Source organism: Colias philodice, chromosome 16 (genome assembly GCF_061535455.1).
Source record: "Colias philodice isolate Cphi_HAF_F1 chromosome 16, ilColPhil1 Martin Lab GWU primary, whole genome shotgun sequence".
NCBI classification, from domain to species: Eukaryota; Metazoa; Arthropoda; class Insecta; order Lepidoptera; family Pieridae; genus Colias; species Colias philodice.
In genome coordinates, this window is record NC_143101.1 from 1,116,003 (window position 1) to 1,134,540 (window position 18,538).

Genomic DNA, 18,538 nt, shown 5'->3' on the forward strand with positions numbered 1-18,538 from the left:
GAACCCGTTACAAATTCGACTCGTACTTTACCGATTTGTACTACCTGATGCATTTTGTTCAATTTTATTTTAACTTATTTGTACGGACCCCTTACAAGTCCAACTCGCGCTTGACCATGTATCATTTTTACCTTTTATCCATGCTTACCGCCCACGGCTTCGCCCGCTTTGTCTAAACCCTAATAAATTATATACTAAAACCTTCCTCTTGAATCATTCTATCTATTAAAAAAAACCGCATCAAAATCCGTTGCGTAGTTTTAAAGATTTTAGCATACAAAGGGACATAGGGACAGAGAAAGCGACTTTGTTTTATGCTATGTAGTGATATAAAAACTTTGTAACCACAATAATTCTGATAAATAAATTATCATTTCATTTCATTTCTTTAGCCACCATCATAAATTAGACGGGTGACAATTTTTTCCTCCTTAGCTTATTTGTACAGAACCTGTAACGAGTCCGACTTGCACTTGACCAATATCTTTTGTCTTTAACTGACGCATTTTTTCAATTTTATTTTAAACTTATTTGTATGGAACCCGTAATAAGTCCGACTCGCGCTTGACCATTTATCATTTTTAAGCTATTGCATAGCTTCTATCGCGGGCCTTGAGCACGGGGACCGAATCCAGAAATTCCGTAACGAAAAAACCTCACGCTCCCCACGGGGACGGGCGCGGAGGTGTGGCTTGAAGGCATAGCATGCAATAGCTTTACCGCGGCAGTCCCCGAGTGACACACGTCTTTTTATCTTTTATCCATTACCTGACTTTCTCAGCGCTAGTATCATTACACCCCCCATTCGCAGTGGCTCTAACACTGAGCCTCGCGTTCCCAGCAACCCGCGCTGAGATCTCTATTCTACCGGACAGCGAGGATCGTGCTGAGACACAGCCTTGCTGAGAACTGGAGCCTGATAAGTGTGGGTCGGAGAGTATTTGGATTTGTACCTGGAATTTAAATGATATTTTATTTTTAAATACACATATTACACACTATATGTTGCCCAATTTTTATATTTATACTAGCGGTCCGCCCCGGCCTCGCCCGTGGTACCTACATGTTTAAACTATCCTATCTCTCAAGTTGGATCAAACTGGTGGTGTGCGAATTTTATTATAATCGGTTAAGTGGTTTAGGAGTCCATTGAGGACAAACATTGTGACACGAGATTTATATATATTAAGATTTATAACATTAAAATTACTATTTTGTGGTGTGTTGTAGACAGTCTTTTAAGTGTATGTTATACCACTTAAAAGAAATTACATTATATCAGCGCTACTATAAAGAGGTTATGCTACGTGTGGTGGGATCCCGTAGGTTGCAGAATCCCTACACCATATTTTAAGTAAAATAGTTAAAATAGGTCATTAGTCATCTGGAAGTGGTACGTTTAAATTTGGCTAATTAGCCATATTTGATTGATGTCTCTTTTTTGCTTATAGTAGTCGAATTATGACATTTCATCGTTAGTGGTCTTTGAAGATAGAATGTTGTTTTAGTAACCTACACCTTTTTACTTATAAAATCATTGCCAAGCATTTTGTGTTATTTGCGGGTAGTTTGTTATTCAATACTTACGCTTAGTGGCTGGTACAGATAGTTGAACAGTCGGTATCGCACTACGGCTTCGTCTCCGCGCCGCAACCTGCGGGGTCCGTCAGCATGGAGGAAGAATTCGCGGAATACCTGTGGGTTTTTTGGTTTCTTGTAGGTAAAGAAAGACTTTGTATAGAAATTGAATATAATTGGTAAGTGCGTAATGGAAGAATTTGTGAAGAATTTACATATTATAGACAAGTGTGTTATAAACATTGGAAACTGCAAAAAAAAACGATTTAAACAAGAAAAAATAGTATTTTACAAGAATTTGTCAAATTTTTTGTCCATCTACTTTTCATTCGTCTTCTACATAAAATTATATCAGTATCAATTTCACATAAAAGAACAAAAAGACAATTACTTGCAACACAGCAGGTTGCGATATAGCAACACCGGTTTTGGCCAAGCAAAGTGCGGAGGCCTCGAACCGGGTGATAGAGTCTGGTGTCCGAGCGCTGGCCACCACTGAGCCGTTGGAACCCACTGCTATGAGACGCCAAAGCCAGGCCTGGGAATATTTATTATTTAAACTTAAAAATAACCATTTATTAACAAAATATAAATGTTTCTGATTGTATGTAGGTATGTCTCGCGCCAATAATCGCAGTGTGAAACATTACGTGTTGTTTGCTTATTCCATTCCTTAACAGTAAAATATTAAACAATTTCTTTCTTTATAATAACACATAAATAATTGAAAAAAAAAAAAAAAAAAAATATTGACTAAAATTTGACAAATAAAGGTACGAATAAATGTGTAAAATTTAACATTGTACTCACAAAATATACCAAATTACAAAAAAAGATCACAAAAAATCTCAAAAAAATATCATTTTTATTATTTATTTATTTTTATTCCCATACACAAACCTCAGAGAAATCACTCCTGGGCACAGTCTCCCCCGCCACAAGGGTAGCTGGTCCACATTTCCCCCGCACCCCCCCAGCCAGTCTCACCCCCGCACCCGCTAGCCAAAGCTCTGCGAGAGATGATGCACTGGGGGTGTCTTCCGCTGGTAATAAATGAAACAATGGTATAGAAGAACGTAATTACTTAAAAAATACACTCATACATCTTCTATATACGTATATAAAAATGAAACCCGTTTCGCGTTGTCACGGCATCACGTGTGAACGGCTGAACCGATTTCGATAATTCTTTTTTTTACAATGTTTGTGGAAGTCCAAGGAATTTTAAAGAAATGTTAATGAAATTAATATCTACTCTAAAGAAATAGTAATAGTTTGAAAAGGTGTATTATTCATACTTACAAAAGAAACACTCTCCCGCCGCATCATACTCCGTCATATTCCTATGTCCATCGACCAGTTTCCTCAAATTCCTCAATATTAGGTCCTTTATATTCTCTCCCGGCTGAACCCATTTTGATGCGGTATCTATCACTGATAGGGCACAGAGCGCTGGTCCTGGGGTAGTAATGTGCAAGTTGGCGATTGACCCGGGAAGGGCTTGCCGGGTTGCCCAGGATAATTCCACCTGGAAAGATTTAGGAAGAAAATAAAAGTTGGTATAAAGGATCCTCCTAAAAGAGAATGATAAAACAAGTTAGTTTAAAATGTACACACGTACGACCAATTTTATTTATATTAAGGCTGCAGTCTAGCAAAATTGCGTTTTCAACAAGTTATTTGACAATTTTTTCCCGGCTAATGAAATGATAAACTGAATTTTTTTTTCTTGTTTATCAATAAGTGTTATATACGCAATGCGCGTGAATTTTTTCACATTTATAAAGTTACTTTATGTTACCTTAATCAGGCCTTCAAGATAAGTCTCTTTCCCCCAAAGACATTTCGAGCTAACTTTGTGCACTCACTACGTTGCAACCGATTACAATTTACACAATCTGATCAGCGCATTATTATCCTTATATAGTCGTTATTAAAAACTGCTGAATACAATTGCCGAAAAACTTATGATTTTCTTAATTAGAACGTTATAAATTCATTAAATTTCCCATTTTTTGCCTTACAAAATCTATTGATAAATACTGCTAAAAGTTATTTTTTCCATTAATTTATTCGAGTTGGTTGAAGACCAATGAGTATTAATCCTTTAAAAATTTTTTTTTTGAATTTTGATAATTCTTTAAATATTAAAAACATATTTAAAATAATTAGGAAAAATCCTAGCGAATTTCTTTAGTCGCGCTCCTTGGGCCGGAGCGTTCTGACGTGTGCTCTACGCTCGATTTTCCTTCATACCGAAGTGAAAGTTGCTCTACTTCATTAAATTTAATATTTTTGTTAATTGATTATTTTTGTATTAGTTTTGTGCAAATATTCGTATTTTTATACATTTGATTTCGATATGGAAAATAAACGAAAAAAATACGCGTGTAACTACTAGAAAAAAAATTATCTTCGAACATAAAGTTAATGAAACCAAATAGATTGCAAAGGTGATTGGCAACAATTTCTTTATTTTACGGGGTGTCAGTAAAGGGATGTATATTTCTTTAAAACTAAAGTAAGCTCATAAATTTACTTATAATATAATTTTTTTGAAGTTCCAAAAATGTTTATTTTTCGTTTGAGAAATACGAAATATAATAAAACTAATAAAATAAATATAATAAACTTGTATTGAGAACTTGAACTTCCTAAGTTCATCCGGGGAAATCCCCATATAAATGATTTGTTTACTCCAAAATTGATCCGAGGTGTTTTAATTTTTTCTTCTAGTCATTTTCAACGTAGCGGCATTTTGTTTGATTATTAATTTTGTAACTTAAATACAGGATGTTGGTTTTATATTCTGATCTTACAGACGCGCTGACAAATTTAGTCCGCCATTTATAGTTTAGTCTACCAACTCTAAGTACCAATATTTAAACGAATGGATTATCATCACATCATCAAAACTCAGATGTAATGGAAGATCACAATAACATAGAAAATTCAGTGGGTGTTGAGAACTAAACAAACAGAAGTAACAGAGACGCGAAGAATAAAAAAAGAGGACGAAAACGATAATTCGTTGATGCTTTCCCTTTTCGACGTATTGTTAGGGTACATCACCAATCTGCAAAAAACAAAACTGATGATTCCCAATTGCTGATTAAAAATGAAAAACAAATAATCGACAACAGTGGTGAAAATTTGCTGATCACAATGAAACATCCTTCAGTGGTAGCAGATTTACTCATTTAAAATGTATCGGTGAACAGCGTAAAGGAGAGGAGGACAGGAAAACATTATGAATGTGGATGGTGGATTGTATACAGGGTGTAATCGATAAGTATGTGCAGGCGATTATGACGTTATTATTGCAGGTATCAAAAAACTTAAAACTGATATCGAAATTACTTTACCTAATGAGCAAAATGACAATAATAACTTTTTAAAAGTATAACGAGAAATATCTAAAAAATTTACTTTATACACTCCCATATCAAAAAGGGAAAATGGGACTAGTAGAAGTTAAATGTCTAATTCCGGCAAAAGACATGAATGCGGAAGATGCGGTTAAAAAAAAATTTAATATTTGAAATACAATGCAAAAAATAACACTTTTGTCATAGATAAGAATCATGACTATTTTTTCCAAATTCAGGGACAACTAAACGTTGCAGAAGCAGAAGTCTGCTTATTTGCTGTTTGGACTGGAGTTAATCATTCGTTAAAAATAGAATATATAAAAAAGTATGTAACGTTTAGGCAAAATAAAATGATGGACCATTATCAAGATTTTACATAAATTGCCTACTGTCAGAATTGATTGATTCGAGACTTCAGCATTCGATGTCCATCAAGGACCCATCCTATATCATTCAAGCAATTGAAAAAAAAGAGATAAATCCAGTGCAACCGATAAAGCATCAGAATGCTAGCAAAAGATTTATTAGGTTTATCAATATAAATCTATATATTATACATAATATAATAAATCTGTAGAAGACGCGAAGATTGACATCCGCGCGGACGGAGTCGCGGGCGGAAGCTAGTCAGAAATAAATATCTTTTGTTTTCATTTGCGTATTTTTCTATTTAATAATTTTTTAACACAAACATTACATTTTTTTATTATATACAAAATTTGTTTATCCGTTTTATTAGTTATAGGTAAACCAGAATCTGATGGCAATTAGGGAAATCAAAATTTTGAGTGTGCAACCCTAGGGAAAATGGACTGAACGATTTTGATACTGCGTATTTTTTATTTTGTCCTCAATATCATTAGTCGCATTAAACAAGTGGATAATACTGTATTTAATAATGAGATATCCACGTAATATTATGTAGGTACTTAATAAATGTATAAAATACATATTACTTTTCTAAAGGTAATACATAATATTATTATGTGTTTACACATACCTATATAATATATTTGAATATAATATGTATATCATTATGGCATGTGAAAATATGGATGTAATGATAATGCAGATCAAAACTTATTTACTATATTAATTAATTAACGATTGTTTATAATTTTTTATAAAATAAAACAATAATAAAATAAAATCATGTTTATTTTCGTAAGTACTAACACATTATAAAATTGACTTGTACACCTTGGACTTGACAAATAGCCGAATTGGAAACTCCTGTAATAAGTTTTCATAAAATTATATTTAAATCAACAAACAATATTATAGTTACCTATTTATAACATTTTTAATTTAAAGTATCAAAACGGGTAAGTCCAACTTAGCAATAAAATCTTTCACGCGCTTTAAAATTGAAAATTATGATGTGTTTGACCCTTCTTCATCGAATATTTTTCTATACACATTGTAAACAACACCTCTTGCTTGTGATCGCAGCGGTTTTATCGATATTTCGAAGATTTTGAAGACAAAATCCTAAAAATTAATCATCAACACAAATAATTTGACAACCAATTTGATAGTTGTCAAATAAAGTTGCCACATGAAAATCTTTTATTTTTCAAATATAAATATGCCATCAGATTCTGGTAGACCTATAAGCTGAACAACTTTCACTAAGAAACTTAGGTCGAAAAAAATGTATAGAGTTATGCATTTTGTATGGAAAGCTTATTTTTTTTATATTTCGTCCAAATTTCTTTGTAAAAGTTGATCAGTTATATAAACATGAAGTTGAAGATATCAATAGAAAGTATTCGCAAATTTTGTGTACTGATAAAAAAAAATCACCCGGTGTAATTTTCACGAAAATTGTTTCAAATTGTCATTTTTGGTACTTATTACGAATATTAAATTATGCATACGAATGATTTAATTTTTAAAAATTAAGTGGAGCAACTTTCCCTTAGTACATTTGTATTATTTACATATAGGATGACAGGATGCATTTGTTTGCACTACTAGACCAAGCCCTTAAATAAACATGTACATTTGCGATATCCTATCCCTGATACCTTATTTAATACTTTTCGACGTATGATTTTCATACATTATTTGTAATGGAAACAATTTAAGTTTCGTAGATAATTATATCCCGATCTTTAGAATCTGGCCATATATCTTTAAATCGTCTTGTTAAAATATCTACTAATTTCAAATGATTAACTACGTATAAAACATAAAAAACGTCTTTCTAAAAGAAGATAAAAACTGAAGGAATGCAAAAAATGGCTAAAATATGAAATTTACCTTATTAACAAAACATTCATCCATTTCAAAGTGCTTACTCGCACTGATTAGCTCATCGCCATGATAGAAATACGCCACTAAATGACTATCAGGGCACATTTGGTGCGTCACTTTTATTGGCAGCATTATTTTCAACAATTGACCATCAAGTAAGGAATCCAGAACATCACTATTTGTAGCATTTGTCGCATAATTCGGGAAGCTACCAAATTTGCCCATGTTGGCCCAATGTTCATTGGATACATTGGATGTCTTGGCCATATTGGCCCAATGTTCATTAGCAACATTGGCAGTCTTGGCCATATTGGACCAATGCTCATTAGCAACATTGGCAGTCTTACCCACATTGGACAAATTTTCATTAAATATATTGGAAGTATTGGCCATATTGGGCCACGACTTGGTAATTTGGCCAGGTTGGTGGCGAATGTTACTTTGGCATATAGAGTCTCTAGAGGCGGTAAGAACTTGGTCTGTGCTGGTTGGACATTGGGTAGTGGCTCCCCAACGATAGATTATACCCCCTCGGGTTATTACCTGGAAATAAGTTAGTATTATATGAAATTAATTAATCTGAAGTATTTTTAGGGCATTTAAAAAACATTAAAGTAAAGTTATCTATGGAGTATCTCGTCGGTTCTTCTCTGTAGAAAAAGATTTCCGAACTGGTGGTAAATTATTATTTTTCTGTTTTTTCACGAATGCATAGTCTAGTTGAATAAATAAATGTTTGAGTTTGGATGCTGTTACAGACAATGAAAAACAGAAACTTGGTGTAAAATAATAGTTTCAATGGGATTAAAAAACTGACTATTTAAATTGTGAATACGAGCAAATAACCTAAAAACAACTAAAATCCATATTTTCAAGGGCTACCGAAATTTTTTCTACACAAACACACAAAACTTACCACAAAATGCACAGTAAGTGGTCTGCTAACATCAGGTATATTAACATATAGAGGAACTAGTGTCCTACTCCGGGTTGGAGCCCGTAAGGGTCCTAAAGCTGCTTTACCAGACCCTACTGTGAGGTGTAGGGTCGCTGATGTACTGTTGGTACTTGCCTAGAAAGGAAAAGTATGAATATGATTGATTTTTAGGATTTTAGCATTCAAATGTTTTATAAATATATTTTTAAGCTATTGCATAGCTTCTATCGCGGGCCTTGAGCGCAGGGACCGAATCGAGAAATTCCGTAACGAAAAAACCTCACGCTCCCCACGGGGACGGGCGCGGAGGTGTGGCTTGAAGGCATAGCATGCAATAGCTTTACCGCGGCAGTCCCCGAGTGCCACACGTCTTTTTTTTTAAAGAATAGAAAAAAATAACATGAAAAAGTATCCTAAATGCCCATTAAACCCATCAAAACAATAATAACGCTGTAATTTACGTCGTCTACAAAAATAACGTTGAAATTATTTTCACTTATCGATTTCCCTTAAGATCTACTAATTTGATCTGTATTCTGTACCTTATTAGCTAAAATATTTAATGAATCTTCTAGTTTTCAAGTTGTGGCTTATAAACAGTCAAGGCAGAATACCTTTTATCGATACATTATTATATTAAAAACTTACCCGAAACACATAAAAAGGACTTCCATCAGCTGTAAACATGACTCTAGCGATCCCCTTCTCATCGGTAAGAGAGTCGATACAAGAGGAATTACCAACATTTATGGTATCTATAGATTTGGATGGAGACTTGCAAATACGAACCGTTTCGTTTGACGCTGGTTTATCGTCCCAACGAGTTGCTTTTACCTGGGTATAAGACAAGTAGATTGAAGAATTCGTAGAATTGATACGAAAAAAATCAGCCGAGCACATGTGTCAGAAGTGAAACTTCTTTGGCAAGATTCAAAGATACCAAATTCGTCGCTCTACTTTAGAAATCATTCAAATTTAAGACCGCTACAGAAAATTATGTGATAACAATCTTTTGAATGCGAAAAGCGTAATTTTGCAATACATTTATAACACGGTATTCTTCTTTAGTTCTTGTATCTAAAGAAAAATTTAAGATGATTTTTGCATAAGTATAATATTATTAAATTATTAATGTTACTTAGTGTTTCTATAATGAAAGAGATTTTATGATTATGACTTTTAATAAAACTTACCTTCAATTTATAAGGCAAGCCAGAAGACACAACAGTTCCCTGTTTGGTTAGAAACTCTAAAGTGATTGGATTGTCTACAACTTGTGATATTACGGTAGTATTCTGCCATACTCTTGTACCTTCCTCCTGCAATTTTGTAAAAAATATTACCAATAATAATAATTATTTAATAATGTATAAAAGAAAAAGTAATTCAAATAACCAACTTCCACAGCGAGAACTATTCAACAAAAAAAGACGAAAAAATATATTTTCGTTCACATAAAAACAAATTAATATTTGTCAAAAAGGACTATAATTTATTCATAGTCAAAGAAAATATTACATGATTTATTCATCCATATTTCAAACAAAACGCAGAATTACATCAACAATCATACGACATATATTTTAAAAGCTCAAATACAGAATTAAATCAAACATGCATGAAAAAAAAAAAACAAACAATAACCATCAAAATTACCTGAAAAGAGAAATCAGCAATAACAACATCAGGCGGAGTATCCCCCATAAGGCCTATACGTCTTGCTGCTGCAGCATGCCTATGACAGGCTCTAGCCCTCAATTTTGTGGCCGTTCGGATCCCACCCGCGGATCCCGCACCCCGGATCCGAATCACTAACATGCCCTCTACTGCTTCTGACCATGGGTACCTATATGGGAAAATTAACAATAACAAAATCAGGTGTAATGTGACGGTGACACGGTCTAGCACGTAAACGAGTGGAAGTTCGCGCATTAAAGGATCCGAATAACTTTTCTACTGCTTCTGACCATGGGTACCTATCACTGTGACCATAAATTGATGACACAATTAAAATAATGAAAAACAAAACTAAATACGCGCTGTATTAAATTAACTTTTGAGATTATTTCATTGGTACATGTGGTCTACAAAGCTTGAATTAATCCTTCTCGTTTATGAAATTACAATCAAACATTGGGATGTAAAATTTGTACATCCCGATTAAAGTCAAACATAAATAAGTTTTAAAAGGTAAAGTTCAACAAAGTAAATACATGTACCTAAGTAAGTACCTACTAAAACTTTTTCTACAAATAAATAACTTTAACATCAATAATTAACGAAAGATGTTGGAAAAAGCACAAATATGCTGAATTCAATTCCTATAACTTTTCTTATTTTCAAAATTCTTACCTCACACATACTGTCCAAACAAGCCTTTCACTAGATCTTAAAATTCGTGGCGCGTGTCGTACTGTCAGCTGAAATGGCGGTAACTCGTAATTGGCTACTGAAAATAGCGCTGAACCCTAAAAATGAAAAATGTATAAAAATTACGAAAGGCAAATTTATCTACATATAGAATCCGTTATTATTTAAAAATCTATTAATATTTTTCTTTCGTATAAGTTTCAAACACTTGTTATGAATAATAATTATTAGTGAAAACAATTAATACGGTCTATAAAATTATGTCGAAACAAAATACAAAACGATGTAAAAAATTTAAATCGGCATTCCAAATTTTTTATTCTGTAAATTTTTTTTAATTTTTGCGGCCAGTGTTTGTGTATTATTAAAAAGGAGAATGGGCATTTTACTATGGAAGTTGGGCCTGAACCCTTGAGTTGGACCAATACACATGAGATATTGTTTTTATAATAGATCATAACACATACATAACGGGAAAAATATATATAAAAAAATAATCAACCGGGTTTTTGTACAGTCACATCAAGTTTTATTTCTTTGTGTATAATATTTTTTGCAATAAATAACTGTTATAAGACAATGACAATATCTTTATGTTACTCCAATTCACTTTCACTTACAAATACGTACTAATCTTAAGTCTTCTAATAACCGAAATACACTAATATTATGTTTTGTAACAGGTACCTATACCGTGTTTATTATAATTTAACGTAGTTAGACGTTTTTTTGTGGTTAAACTCAGTCACTCCAGTGACATTTAGATTTATACTTACTTCACTCGAATTAAATACACCGTTATTGTGCGCAAAATAATAGCCAAATAAATAAAACTTTTTGCCTTGACTGTACAAGAACCCGGTTGATTTATTTTTTTATTTTATTTTTTTCGTAAGGTATGTGTAATGATCTATCACAAAAACAATATTTCGTGTGTATTGGTCTTAGCCCAAGTTTCAGGCCCAATTTGCCCATTCTCCTTTATTAATATTTTCTTCATTTTCTTACGATAATGTTTCAATTAACAGTAATTAGCTAAAACGAAAATACTTAATGAGTTGAAAACAAAATTATAAGTTTAATCACAGACTAATAATAATATACTACGGTTTAATAATTTTAAACATTTAAATAAGCACTTCATTTTTTTCTGAAACTTTTTAAATTGAAATGTTTGTAGCCAGTGCTAGCGAAACGATTGTAGTTAGCGCAATAAATCATAGATGGCGCTGATATTAATCTATCACATTTCCAATTTAATTTAGAATTGTTATTTATGTATTTTTATGTTGTATATATCTTTATTTATGTAGATAAATACGCTAAATATATAATCTTATTTATGTAAATTTATAACTTAGTACTTAACATAATGCAAGTAGTTCCTGCATATAAATATAGACGGCGCTGAAACAAACCTGCGTTCCATCAGCCAGTTTAGCTCGGATCGTCCATTTGCCGACTGGCGCGAGTTCGTCCAACTGATATTGCTGTTGAGCGATACCGAAGCGGGTTCGAACCCGCGACCATTGTGAGAGTCTAGTGCCCTCCCAAGCGCCTCGAGGACCTTCTAGCCAGATTTCGTCTATCTGAAAATGTTTAAATCGAATATAATTTTAGAAAGCTATTGATTAATACACATTGAAATACCTGTAAGAAAATAACAGGTTTGATAGAAAAAGCTTAGTATACCTACAAATAATATCTTTCAATTTTCGCGGCTTAAGTATAATATGTATTAAGATACTAAAAGGCAACAGGATAAAATAATACATAAGCATATTATAGTAATAAATTTAAATTTAAAAATATATAACTTTTCATATTATTATGAACAAATTAACAACTTTATAATCCAAACAAATAAAACTTATAAATTGATTCTAATCCTAAATTATCGTTTAGCACTTCATTGATAAATGGAGATAATAAAATATCTAATGACAAACGGAAATACAAAGAGAAATGTATCCGTAGCTATAAAACGGCTGATCAATAATGTAAACAACTTATTTGCATACCACAACTCGTCGCAACCGTGTCAGTGTTACGCTGACTTTTAGTAAACATGCTGCAGTTTAGTGTGATTAACAGGATAATGAGTAAATGGCTAGTTTTAAACATCCCAATACCTACAGGTATTGGGATGTGACATTATGTAAAAAATTTCTGCCTATAGCATAACTGTGTGTACTTGTGTGAAATATATTTGTAAAAACCATACTACAGTCCATAGCTAGAACTAAATAATTTTGTCGAAGTATTAATATTTGTACAGATATTTCTAATCTAAAATTCTATTAATTAATATTAGTATTTAGTTGTTTGCATGTCTAATTCATTATGTAAGTTCCGTTCTTTTACTAATTTAAAAAGTACAGGAAACCTGTATAATGTCAACTGTATAAAACATCGATTTGTGTTTATAACAAATGGTGTGTCTTATTCAAAAGTAGAACATTATTATTTTTGTTGACGCTCGTCATCAAGACACCACCGCTAATATAAAATGTTCTATATACAAGTTTTTCAAGTATAATTGCATCGAATATTTTCAAATAGTCACTCCACAAAACGTCAAAATATTTCTTTAGCAACAACATGAACCCGACTAAGACCGGTTGCTATCTCAAAAATAATGGATACACGTCGCGAATTATGATGAACAGTTATTTGTATTTAATTTTAGTTGACTCATTGATTACTTGCAGCTTTTCGGTGAAAGGGATAAGAAAAAGTGTCCTGCATAAATATTTTAAGAATAAACTAAACCACTTTCAAATTCTAGAAGTAAACTAAACTAGGATTTTAATTAAAAAAGAATTATCAAAATCGGTTCACCCAGTCAAAAATTAAGATAAAATCGGACCTGAGTTCCTGAATCCTATAGTTCCTGAGATTAGCGCGTCCAAACAAACACACAAACTCTTCAGCGTTATAATATTAGTAAGTATAGATAGATGTGCACAATTGAATTTGATTTGATTTAATCATTATTTAATGATTGCAGTTTTAACTTTATCTCACAAAAAATATTAGTTTTTAGAAGGTGACAAGGCTCCTATATACGCAATAACATCCTAAAGGGATATTATTGCAATAAAAACTGGATTCTAACCTCTCTCGTTAGACGGCATTCCGTTCGCATCCTGTGCTTATAAAAGCTCAAGTAGTATTTACACAGCTGAACTTAGGGAATACAAGTTACGTTTAAGTTAATGCTTAGTTGAACTAAGTTAAAATTGGGAACATAACATCTTAAGGGTAGAAAATAATGGAAACTCAACAATTAAAATCGTAAAAGCATGCCTAAAAATCGGGGGATTTTGTTTGCTCAATTTTAATTTTATAATTCATATGGACTGTCTACAAAACAAGGGAATGCATTCGTTCAGAAGTCAAAATATTTTAAGAATAATTATTATTGTTTTGAGGTAAGAATTTATTTCGTTATTTTGTAGATACCCTCATATAAATAAAATCTGATACATTAAAGAAAGTTAGTTTTGCTGCATATTTTGTATAAGGTTACAAACTGCTTACAAAGAACCCAAACGGGACCGAATGCGAGCAAGAAGAGTGTTTAATAAAATGAATATGTATAATGTTATCACATAATACAATATATCATATCTTTTACTCACATTAGTATGTGCAGGAGTCAGATCAGCTTTCAGAGCAATCAGGCGGAACCGCACCAGATCACCAGGTCGATACTTGGCGCGCTCCGTGTGGATGATGAGTAGCCTCCCGCTGGAGATCCGGAGGGGAACTCGACGCTCCCAGGTGCAAGATGCTTCTGGGTATCTGGTAATGTTAGTGTTATTAACTCAGGCCCCGGAATCACAGACAGAATAAAAAATCTATTGTGTCATGGACCGATCGGGCCGTTCGGGGCTCAATGGGTTATAAATAAATACAGCCTAAAGAACAAAACACATTTATAAAATTAAACTAGTTGTCTTGTTATATTGATAATTGTACGTACAAAGATTGAATTAAATCTGTCCGTTTAAACGTGTATAGGTGAGATCATTCGTCGATTTATAAGAAGACTTTCTCGGTAGTGAGAAAAAATATTATGATAAAAGTAAGACAAAAATGCAATAAGATTTGAAGTCATGTCTCCGAAGTAAGAAAACAAATGAACGAATGATGATGATCAATTATGTGTCATATTCACAGTCATATTAGCTTACCGTACATTCACAACTAATTCTGCTTTAGAATTTGGTTGAAGTGGCACCGATATGTCCAAACAACCGCCATCACCTAAAAATAGAAGAAACATAATTTACGATTTTTCTTCAAATACGTTTAATAAACTACTCGGGAACATTTATTAAATCATCATTCTCATAAAAAAGCATTTGGTTTAGCGATAAATATTTATCTGAAAAAACGTCGCCAAATCAATACAAAACATCTCAATACTAATCTGAACAATAAATCTTTTTACCGCTATTAAGCTGCCGCAACGCGCTCACAGACTCTCCATTCACCATCAATGTCAGCAGCATCCTCGCTGGACCCTCAGGGTGGAACCTGGAGAGACAGGCCCTGTTGGTGCCGCCAGCTGTTAACACCCCTGGCACCAGGAACAGGTGGTTCTTGTCTGTGCATGGCGAACTGGAAGGGAATTAAATATAGATGATTTTAATAAGAAAGCTTTCGAAGATTTTTTTTTTCAAATTATTAACTTTATTTTACAACTAGCTGTGCCTCGTGATAGGTATTAACCGCATTGTTCCGCTACTATTGGTCGAAATAATTTTTCAAGTCGGTTCCGTAATTCCTGAAATAAGCACGTTCAAACAAACAAATTAATACACAAAATCTTCGGTTATTACTTTTTTTATCTCTAATATTATAAAGAGGAAAACTTTGTTTGTTTGTTTGATTGTAATGAATAGGCTCATAAACTACTGGACCGATTTTAAAAAATTCTTTCACCATTCGAAAGCTACATTAACCACGAGTAATATAGGCTATATATCATCATGCTAAGACCAACAGGAGCGGAATAATGCGGGTGAAATCGCGCGGCACAGCTAGTAATAGGAATAAGCGTAGATATGAAGTGATGAACTGTGTAAAAATATTCGTAACTATAGAACTGCTGGCTCGAATAGGCTTTTGTTTCTTTGTAAGATAGCCCATTTATCGAGGATATCTACACTAGTACAAGCAGACACTTTTTGTAGTTTTGCAAAGAATACTTTCATATCGATTACATTTCATGGTACTCTTTTGTCGCCACTACGACCCAGAACGATGATGAAAAATAATGCAGTATTGTTTTCATTACGATTAAATCGAAATATCTCTGTATTTATTTCATATCTCTTTACAAATTGCAATTAGATTAATGGACTTTGTTATTGAAATGTCTATACACAAAGTCACGTTTATTATATTGTCGGAAACATTATAGATGACTCTTCTTTACCATAAGGAAATGTGTTTGTAGGTCAAGTATGCAAGTCGCAAGGTTGGCTTTGCAGTTTTTGAGGACAAATATTGTTTTTTTTTATGAAATGTGAAAATGATTTGTGTAAATAAACATTGGTAAAAGGTCATTTTGTGGGAGGTTATTGACTTTTTAAATAACCAAATCGTTTATATTTGTGTTTGTTTTTACTTTTTAGGGGTGAAACTTTATAGATATGAAAATGTGACAAATGAAAAATCATAGGTGCACTATGATTTTTGTCTGTTTCAAATACCCATGTATATTTCAAATTTACGAAGTGATTAGGCAATAACTATTTTTTATAGGTACTAGGTATAAGTAATCTTCCCCACAGCTTTTTATTAATGGTATCTTTAAATCAAAACTGAACACGTGTGAATAGCTTATAATATTTATGTACTCTAGTACCTAGTATGTAATTAACTCAGATTATCTTCACAAAAACAGTGACGTTATTGTAAGTAGGTACTATAATTTATAAGGAGAATGCCAGGAAACGTTGAATTAATTAAATGACAACCATTCATGAATTATCTATTGCAAGGATACGTATTTTCTCTAATGGTTTTAGATATGTTATTATTTCGTTTAGAATTTAGATGAAAGAGTGTCGTGTCTATGGAACATCTACCTTAAAGTCTGATTAAAAAAAAAAGTAAAATGTATTTTTTATTACAAAACAACATCGAGGTAGGTAACTAGCTTGGTAACTTAGTTATATTTGAATATATTATCACTTATCAGTCTTATTTTCCTGCATTTCCTGGGGTTTTTAGCAAAATTGTTATATTTTCAAACAAAAACGAATTTTTGTTAATGACTGTGTAGGATCCAAAGGATCTCTCACAATAAAAAGCTCGTCATTTCTATAACAGAGATAATAATGACGATACTCCATAATAAAAACCAAATTTGGTTCGGGTCGGATACTAATTATCATTTAATAAAAATTATTACAAGCAAATTTCGGTTCATCTTTTTTACCCTTGCCTTGATACGAACATGAATCACCAATCCTTATTTGAATTGAAAACTAAATCTTTTTAATAACACCGTAATTATTGGTTTCCTGAGAATTGATTCATCAACAAAAAATTGCTTTGTAGGTAATGGTTACCTAGTCTATACTCTATAACAAAACATATTATACCTGTAGTAATACTTGTATACGTAGTATATTATTATTAGTCTGTGGTAATACCTTTAAAAATGCTGATTTTAATGAGAGAGATGAAATCATAGTCATTTATATAAGGAACGTAATAAGTATCAATGACCTGTTGAGATTATTTATATCTATTATTAATTTAAAACATACCTTGTAATATTCTGTGGTAATTCACTCACATTGGCTAAAACCGGGGTCAACAATAACAAAAGATTTGACCACTTCATTGTAAAATCCTTAACAATCTAACAAAATTGAACGCTCACAGAACACACCATAATTGTAACAATACGAAGCACTTAGTACTGAATGTAAACAAAAACTTGATTAGCATACAATAACAAAGTTACATCAATTTTATGTAAAAAATAATTATCTATGGTTATTGGTAGGAGATGAGTTGAAAGTATTGACCTTAGTCTAAATTCAAGTGCACATAAAAAAATTAAAACGTCAAAATTTAAATTAAATTCTTTTTCTTTAGCGATGCGCGCGCTCGACTAGCCGCCGGTCGTCGCGAGCGCGGTTTCAACTGCGAATGTGTGAGATCAGACATCTTCAACATTTTTTGCGCTTTTGATACAGCTATAAAGTTTAATTGTTTCGCGGACAATGATGGCCCAGTTTTTAACAAAAGCTTCGTTTGATTCTGTTTGTACTGGCGAAACGCAAAAAATTTGAATCGGAACCGTTAGGCATTGTCGATTCATGAAAATATCACAATTCAATGAAATGATAAAGATTGATGATAGCAATATGAATCATCGTTAATTACAATTAGCTGTTTAGTGTTTGTACCACAGGTTGGAAACATTTTTTACAGTTGTAAAGTAGGTAAAGTAAGTACCTACTTCAGTATCTATTTTTTTCGATCAAAGTTTGTGATTCTTTTTGATTGAAAAACAAATGATTACTTATAATAATCTTTTTACAGCATCCATACTAATATTATAAATGCGAAAGTAACTCTGTCTGTCTGTCTGTTACTCAATCACGCCTAAACTACTGAACCAATTTGCATGAAATTTTGTATGGAGATATTTTGATACCCGAGAAAGGACATAGGATAGGTTTTATCCCGGAAATCCTACGGGAACGGGTTTTTCTTTGAAAACGCGGGCGAAGCTGCGGGCGGAAAGCTAGTTCAATATAAATATGTTTTATGCACCGTAATCGCTCAACAAATAAAAGGTCGTTAAAAGGGTTTATTGAAAATATTATACAGTTAGGTTGTTAACAGTTAGGGTAAACAAATCACATTACGGCTTTGAACAACAATTATTATCCATAAAACGATGATTACAATTTGTATTTATTATTCATATTTAATAATTATATTATTCAAAATTGGCTTTTTCGTTAATGAGAAGTGGGTATAAATG

General features: G+C 32.6%; 1 protein-coding gene across 1 annotated transcript in view; it reads right to left on the reverse strand.

The window, feature by feature from the left end:
• The window catches only part of LOC149481427 (pregnancy zone protein-like), a 32,837-nt gene extending 15,160 nt beyond the window's left edge, over positions 1–17,677 (reverse strand). Inside the window, exons 1-16 of the mRNA XM_089704985.1 lie at positions 17,307–17,677; positions 14,975–15,144; positions 14,715–14,787; positions 14,160–14,322; positions 11,934–12,104; positions 10,498–10,613; positions 9,802–9,991; positions 9,339–9,464; positions 8,794–8,979; positions 8,125–8,280; positions 7,215–7,751; positions 2,881–3,106; positions 2,479–2,621; positions 1,970–2,116; positions 1,588–1,695; positions 769–953 (exon numbers count right to left, since the gene is read on the reverse strand). Coding sequence (XP_089561111.1) covers positions 769–953; positions 1,588–1,695; positions 1,970–2,116; positions 2,479–2,621; positions 2,881–3,106; positions 7,215–7,751; positions 8,125–8,280; positions 8,794–8,979; positions 9,339–9,464; positions 9,802–9,991; positions 10,498–10,613; positions 11,934–12,104; positions 14,160–14,322; positions 14,715–14,787; positions 14,975–15,144; positions 17,307–17,383 — 2,774 coding nt within the window. The 5' untranslated portion in view covers positions 17,384–17,677. The remainder of the gene's footprint in view (positions 1–768; positions 954–1,587; positions 1,696–1,969; positions 2,117–2,478; positions 2,622–2,880; positions 3,107–7,214; positions 7,752–8,124; positions 8,281–8,793; positions 8,980–9,338; positions 9,465–9,801; positions 9,992–10,497; positions 10,614–11,933; positions 12,105–14,159; positions 14,323–14,714; positions 14,788–14,974; positions 15,145–17,306) is intronic.
• Positions 17,678–18,538: the final 861 nt, after the last annotated feature.